Source organism: Cyanistes caeruleus, chromosome 1 (genome assembly GCF_971803275.1).
Source record: "Cyanistes caeruleus chromosome 1, bCyaCae1.hap1.1, whole genome shotgun sequence".
Classification (NCBI taxonomy): domain Eukaryota; kingdom Metazoa; phylum Chordata; class Aves; order Passeriformes; family Paridae; genus Cyanistes; species Cyanistes caeruleus.
Genome location: NC_141701.1, coordinates 65,090,542 through 65,098,551, shown reverse-complemented (window position 1 = coordinate 65,098,551; position 8,010 = coordinate 65,090,542). Strand labels below are relative to the sequence as shown.

The 8,010-nt window shown below is 41.9% G+C and overlaps 1 protein-coding gene across 1 annotated transcript; it reads left to right on the top strand.

Annotated features, from left to right (window-relative positions):
* Nucleotides 1-2,088: 2,088 nt before the first annotated feature.
* Nucleotides 2,089-4,051, top strand: LOC111925415 (inositol 1,4,5-trisphosphate receptor-interacting protein-like 1). The gene has a single exon (XM_023921861.2). The coding sequence runs from the start codon at nt 2,629-2,631 to the stop codon at nt 3,772-3,774; it is 1,146 nt and encodes a 381-aa protein (XP_023777629.2). The 5' UTR covers nt 2,089-2,628; the 3' UTR covers nt 3,775-4,051.
* The last annotated feature ends 3,959 nt before the right edge of the window (nt 4,052-8,010 follow it).

The window sequence follows — 8,010 nt, the reverse complement described above, 5'->3', positions numbered from 1 at the left end:
GCATCATGCTTGCACCTTACATTTCAGCTAGACAAGCTCAGAATGTACCTGCTGACCAAACATTTATGCCCAAGGTAAAGAAAAACAGACAGATTTCATATTCACAAAGTCACTGTCCGAAGGTGTTCAGATATTTCTGCTGCTCTTAATTTCCTGCTGAAGGAAAGCAGTAATTTCATTGAAGCCTAAGGAAAACACAGGGTGTATTTTGTCTGAGATAACACTAGGATAAATATGATTAAATTATTTACCTGGCCAACAAAATTTAAGACATAAATCATAAGATAGCTTGGTTGACTTGTGATTAACAAAGTATTATATTTATTTACATATATTTGTATCACTAAGTAATGTGCATTCCTTCGGGAGAGAATTCTTCAGTTTAGTAACTCTTATTTATACTAATATATGCAGATTTAAAGAGTTTATGTGGAATTTAAAGATAAATTGCATGAGGTACTCCAGATGCTGGATATAACTTACTTTGCCTGTCCTGCAGCGTTGCTATTTATTTATCATTTCAAAGTTCACAAGGTAATGGCTTCATTATCCCTTCATCTAATTTCACAGAGAAATGACAATTCTTAGCTGCTGAGGTCATGGCCCATCAAAAATTATACTGTCTCTAGTTTTATATCCGATCTCTGGTAGATCTTTCTTTGCTTATCTCAGTTCTCATATATCGACTAAATTGCTGAATTCTATTAAAATCTCTACCAGCTGTTCAAGATTTAAGACTGAACTACTGAATTGAGGCTTATTGAATTAAGACATTATTGCCAATGTGAGCCAGTAAAACAATGATTAAAATATACAAGATTAATGGGCTTTTCAGTTTCCTGTACACCATTTGAATTAATCTTAAATGTGCCTTTGTACACTGTACATATGATATCTGATCACCCCAGTTAGTATGGCAAAATCATGTCTCTAGATTTTTTCCTTTATGCAGTTACGGAGCTCAGCTGCAAGAGCTGTAAGAAACAGAGATAATATTAAAATTATTGTGCCAATTTTCATGGGTGGATAGTGCAGTATTTTTCAAGTTGTATTTTCCTGAATATTGTTTCAAACTGAACCCTTTGAACCCTCTGTTCTGCAGTGCATACTGAAGACCATTCCCTCTGAAGACTTATACTTAGTACAGCATTTAGCTTCCTACTCTAATCTCAAAGCATGCTCATGTTTCCTACACAAAGAGAACGGCAGATACTCTGGTGACTGGTCAATCTCAGATCCACATTTTCCATTTGGGGCACTGCTGCCTTTTTTTTGTTACTAGAGAGAAAAGGGGCTTGCACAAGCAGCAAATGCAGTACTTAATAAAATCCAGTTGAATATTTATTACTTAGGTCTGGCAGGTCATGGGGAAATGTGCCATCCTCACATCCCTCTTGATCCTGCATCCTTGTTGAGTGAGACTCTGAACCTCTAGGAGATTCTATTTGAATAACTTCCCAGAAGTATTATCTTACTCTGCTATTTTAACACACTGCTAAGAGCTACTTATCTACATCTCTTCCCACAGAATTCTGGTTTGCTGACAGCAGTTGCATTTCCACCACCACTGGGTTACCATCAGGTAAGAGGACTATCAGGATAAGTTAAGAGGCAGTGATAGTTGCTGCATCTTCTTTACTACCCACAGATCTCTAAATTTGCAAACAAATGTGTTGCAGCTAGATTTGTGGTTTTAGTGCCTGTTGACCAGCATCTCTGCTTCACCACTTCATCACAGCCAAACTAAGCTAAAGCACATGTCTGAGAGATCGTTTCCATTCTGAAGAGCAGGTTCCCAAGGTGACAGGCAGCCTTATTTTCTACTCAGGCATGAAGGGAGCTTCTAAATGAAAGATGTAATAGAGAAAACAGATTTTCAAAGTATGGCCAGAAAGATTGACTCTTCACTGGAAGAAAGATTTAACTTGTCATTTAGTCACTCTGAGTGGCTAAGCCAGGGTGGGGACAAAGGGTGGGGCTGGCTGGTTTGTGATGTTCTCTGACACCTGTGACATCACTGGAGACATGTCACAATGGGGGCAGCTAAAAAAGGCCCCAGCAGGTAACGCTGGCCTTCATTGCTTGGGCAAGCGGTAAGTGCACACGTGGTGGGGAGGCTGAGCTGGGGACAAGGGTCAGGGTGGAAACGCTGCACCCAGGGCTGGCTTCTATCCCTGCATGCGGGGACAGCCCCTTGTGGGAGAGCCTTGGGCAGGCCACGCTGCTGCTGCTGCTGCTGCTGCTGCTGCTGGGTACAGCAGTACAGGCCTTGCTGCCTGCCAGCTGTCTGGGGCCCTGTTTTTCCTGCCCTCCGATCCCTGAGCACATTCCTGCTGTCCTCCCTCCTGCAACCAGTAGTTCCCTCCCTCACCGCGTGACTCTCCATCCTCCTGCAGACCATGAATTCCATAGTATTCCTTTTCATGCTCTTGAAGAGCGTCACCCTTTACCCACAGCCTGTGGGGGATTGGGATGAGGAAGATCGTCGGAAGATGGAATTGCGTGCACAGCAGCTGGAACAGGAGAGGCTTCTGCTGGAGCAGGACGTGGAGCGGCTCATCCAGAAGAGTGAAGCCCAACAGTACTTGCAGCTCGTGACTGTTGCTGTGCTGCTGGTCCTTGTGGTTTATGGGGTGGGAAAGGAGCCTGAGGAGAGAGGAGAACGAAGAAGGAAATAATGGCGCAAATGAAGAGGGAGTCAGAAATGGGGCTGCGCATGGAGAAGAAGCTGTTGGAAATGAAGAAGACAATGCGAACCAGGAGGAAGGCAACGATGATGGCAACGTACAGGAAGTGGGCAATGCTGCTGCAAATGAGGCAGATGGTGATGGAAATGAAGCTGTCAATGAGGTTGCAGATGCAGAAAACGACGATGAATTTGCAAATTTAGTGCAAGAAGAAGAGGATGATGCTGAGGATATGTTTGGTGAAAGTGTGATGGCGCGCATCCAGTGGCCTGTACAGGACCTGCAGAGAGGCTGTGAGTGGACAACTGAGCTGATGAACAATTATACCATTTTTTTTGGTCGTGTCTTGTCAAACAGTTTCTACCCAGTCCTGCAACAAGCCATCGGCATGGGCAGCGCCTTTGAAGGTTGGAGTCCCCGTGAGCAGGATGTTGTCTACCGCGTGCTTGTACCCATGACTCCTCCCCGAGGCCACAGCTTCCACCTGGAGCTGGACACTGCAGGGCAGAGGCAGGTGAGGAACTTCCGTGTCCGCGTGCAGCTGGAGTGCACCTGCACAAGGGAGCAGCATGGGGAGAACATGCTGTGCTTCCTGCACCACCCTGAGGAGGAGCTGAGGAGGAATCAGGATCCCAGCCTCCTGGACACACTGTGCACCGGCTCCTATCTGGACGTGCAGAACACGGCCTGCTGGTTCCACCAACTGGTGAGAGCAATCTGGCCAGCTTTGGCACACAATTGGCATTTAACACTGCTGCCCTCCAGACGCTCCTGCCAATTCAAGGTGACCAACGGAGAAGAGAGCTTCAGGATTGACATGTTGTTTGGAGTGCAGAGAGACGACTCAGACATCTTTGTGAGCAGCCAGCCTAGAGAGGCCCACACCCCAAGAACAACCTGTCCTGAGACTTATCCTGTGGCAGAGACCCAGTTCTTCAAGCTCATTGCCAGCGAGGCCCCCCCCGACAGCTTGCACCTCAAATGCCTGCAGTTCTTCACTCATTTCCGGCTGGGCTTCTACTTTTCCACCTACGCCATCAAGGTGATTAGGATACTGCAAAGGCCTCGGTATTCGCCCCAGTTTTGAAATGGAGAAGTGACTTTAACCACAGTTGCTCCGCCAGCAGTAACTCTGCTGCTGAAAATTGCTTTTCATGAGATGCTGAGAAGATTTTGCTCAAAAGACAGCAAGTGATCTAAGACTGAATAAGAAAACAATAAGCTTGTACTTGCATAAAGTCACTCAGGCTTAAATACTTTCCTTATTCTTGGGAAAAAAAGAAAAACAACACTTTTTTGTGTGTGTTTTAACCAGTAAGACATCAAAAAAAGATATTTATAAATAAAAGTGTACCAGACCTTTATGTTGTGTATTAAATAAAGCACTTCCCACTATGCGTACATTGTGTAATATTCCAGGAAAGGTGTCAAGGGATGGATAGGCTACCAAGCATCATTATGTCCCTGTGCTGAGGACTCTCCCATTCAATTCCTCTAGGATCCTGCTGCTGGAAATACTGCTTTGATTAGGCCTGTTTACATGTTACTTATTTTCTGCAGATCCAAGTAGGAATGCATCTTAAAAGTCTATGATTAAAGCTATTTGCTTTAACTTAGATGTTGATTCTACTTGGGATATATGGCCTGCTATAGTTCTAAGGTATTTCCTGCAGAGTTAAATCTGGAGGAAATGAGTGCTTTATCTAGTTTGCCATGGAGAATTACAAATGCATAAAAAGCAATCTTTGCAGCTTAAGCTATATGAACAGCATGACATTCTATTTCTATAGTCATGTAGAATTTGTTTTTATGTAGATTCCACTTTATCTTGTTAACTTCCATCATATACACAACATCTGAAAGATTTTCCTAATAAAAGTATATTGTAATGTGTTGCTTTTTTCATGAGAAATCACTACAATTTTAATTTCATATGGAAGTGTAACAGTTGCTGCCATGTCACTATACTTGAACCAAATTCTGCTGCTACCTTCCCTTGGAAACGGTTCCACTAGCCTGGTTGGAAATGGCAAAGAAAGGATTTTGCACTTGGACAAATATCACTTTGGTCTGAAGGAGAGAATAAGTAAAGCTTTCACTGCCATCTCTGAAGCTAAAACACACTTCAGTGCTTGGGAAGTGATTCTGCTCTTTGGGGAAGGTGGAAACAGATAAATCAAATGCATAAATTCAAGAACGCTTCTCAGGCAATTCACATTAGTGAGGCCTATCCCACTGCAAGAAGCCAGAAAACCCTGCTCTAGGTCTGCACAGGACTAATTGGTTTGCAGCAAGTTTAAGGCATTTCTCATTTTGAACAAATCTCTGAAGTCTCATAAATCTAGGTTTACCATGTTTATAAATCTGCAGACCTCCAATTTGTACTCTAATTATGTTTTGTTATTGTTATTATCAGCTTATTCTTGCTATGAATATTTTTCTATCACTTGAAATTGATGCTAATACTCCCTGACATGCACCCTGACACGTATTAAGAATGCAGAAAATGAAATGACAGAACTAATTAAAAAACCATCTGTTCAGTTAATTTAGAGGTGTGCCAAACAGTTCAAATGAGACTTGGTCAGCAGTAAATCACATCCACCTGTACCATTTGTTTAGCAGTTACTGTCCCTAGTTGTGTTATTTCCTTAGAAACACTTCTACTGTTCAGTCCAGAGACTGCACACTGAGCAGTGAGAGCATGAAATCAAAGCTATTACTCTTGAACAGAAATAGTACACGTAAAAACGTAGTATAAGCCTGCTAAATGAAAAAAAATACATACAACAAAATGCTGTATATCATATAGACTCACCTCATTAATTGTAATGACTGTGCCTCCAAGACATGGAACAATCTCATCAGTATTTCCTATAGAGATATTGCAGCTCTCTATCCAGGAAAAATTTCCACCTTAATGTCAATGGGCTGTACTTTTCTCTCCTGTAAGCCCATCAAAGTTAATAGAGTTGTACCAAGAATACATTTGGTCCCATCTGATTATTGCAGACTGAACATGTTATCTTATACCCTGGCTGCTTTGTTACTACTTTACATACAGAAAATATAATAACTCAAAAAACATTCAACTGGCAAGTTAGATCTTTTTTCTTTAAAAAGAAAGGAAAATAAGCATGTCTCAGTCTGATGAGCAGCAGCCTGTCATGTGGCAGAACTATATTATCACCGATAGGTTTATTTCTTCTGCACCAAAGAAATTTTGCTAGAATAAGAAAAGCACCTATATGTAAAATAAGCTACTTGGAATTTTCTTCCTGCTTGTTCTGCAGTCATCTTCCCTCCAGCATGTACCACTTGGATTTGCATTCCAGACTCCCACACACAGAGGGATTCCCTTAGCCAGTCACTCTGACTCTTTGCTGAAAGCTCCAACCAGTGGGCAACTTGAAAGAGTTTAAAACAGACAGCTCCAGTGGGAGACAAAGCAGACAGCAGCCACCTGCTTTTAGCAAGAATCTAATAAAACAGCCACTAATAAGCAACAAAACATCAGATAAAATTATATGAACTAATTATTTCTCACCAGAAAAATTTCTGCCATTTCCTGTGCCCAGCATGATTTCAGGGTTTACACAGTGTCATTTTGATACGCTTGGGAATTTAATCCAAATAATAATAAGAAATGAATGGTCAAGTGCAAAAACACTACAAGGTGCATAGAGCCGGAAAGGGGAGGTCCACCAGAACTGGGCTACCAGTGTGCCAAGTTCCATGGACATGGAACTTGCATATTACCTCCATAAACCTGGGCATTAGGAAGGACTTTCATGGATGCATACCCATGCTTATCTACATTGCTACAATCCAGAGAATGAGCAGTAGGGAAGGACAGAGCTGGCTGAGGGCCACAGTATCAGTGTGGGCAGACAGAATCCAGAAGGTGTGAAGGGAGAGATGGGAGAACCCTTTTACTGAGGTATCTGGGGGAGTTTAATGATTTAGGGAATCACATTGAGAGAAAAGTAAACAGAAGAGATGAGCAAAAAAGGTTAGACAAACTAAAGTAGACAGAAGTTTTGGAAGCAGGATGCTAGCAAGGACCCTGAGTAAGTGAAAACTCACTCTCACTGCAGTCCTTCACCTGCAGTGAGAGTATTTCTCTCCTGGTTATTCCAAAGTCACTAAGGGGATCATATCCTTCTAGCTACATTAAGCCTGCAAAAGTGTGATGTGCCATTCCATTAAGGTTTGTATAAAGGAGAAGAATGTTCATTTCAGAAGCATTCACTGAGCAACGTAGCAACATGCCAGAAACCATATTTCATTAATTTATTGGGAAACTGGTTGTTGTATGATCAAGTGATGTCTGGGATAGAAGGAAGCTGACTTTGAACAGGAGTGTAAAAGACAGTCTAGTAAGAAATTCTGTATTGATCCCAGAACGTGGGATCTGATTAGCACTTTAGTTATTTTCTATTGTCAACAAAAATAATAATTTATCATCCTTTTCAGTGACAGCAATTCACTGAGAGACAAAAAAGAAATCTCACAACTGATTTGTCTCACTAGAACAAATCTGAGCTCCAGCAAGCAGCTGGGGGGTGGGGGGAGGCAGGAACCACTGTTATTGACTAACAAAGGACAGGTTACTAAAACGCTAGGTTTCAAAAACTGAAATGATCTGTCAGTCATCTGAAAACTAGCATGTCATCTTGTTCTCTGTGTGTAATGTGACTTTTTGGTTTGAAAGGGACAGGCTCCCTAAATACTGCTTCATTTGAGACCATTATTTTAGACAGACCTATATGAATGATTTAAAGTTACAATTTTACCTTTGGTGTTTCTGGTTCAAGCCATCACTTCTACTATTTAGTCAAGTATCCTTAGAATTTCCACAGTAAAGGACATAAGACTGGACCCTGAATAATCTTTTCTGGGCTTTCTTTGCACACTTTTGGGGCAGAGCTGACCCCAACCTCTTAAACACCCACACCAAGACCCATCTGCAAGAGCATTTGGCTGGCCTGTGGAGACTTCATTTGGAGCAATCTTTATCCTCAGCAATGAAATTCAGAAAGGAATTCTTTAACCATGAGGAAACAGGGAGAGCACACAGTTTGTACCCTCCCATATTCATACATCACAAGTTGATGAGTTTGAGTAGAAAAAATGAGATTAATTCTTTTTTGGGTAGTGGGGTAGATCCAATCTCCTGAAATCTGGCCAGTGAATTGGGGATTTGCTCAGAATGGGAGAGAACAGTAAGTCAGTAGAGAGACCAAGTCACCAGGGTCTTTTTATAGCACTGTGTTGTTTTTATTTATGATGAGATGTTTGTCTTAAGTTAACATCCCAAATA

What these genes read in the sequence shown, in the direction of transcription:
- LOC111925415 (XM_023921861.2), top strand. Translation starts at nt 2,629, where the DNA reads ATGGGGTGGGAAAGGAGCCTGAGGAGAGAGGAGAACGAAGAAGGAAAT.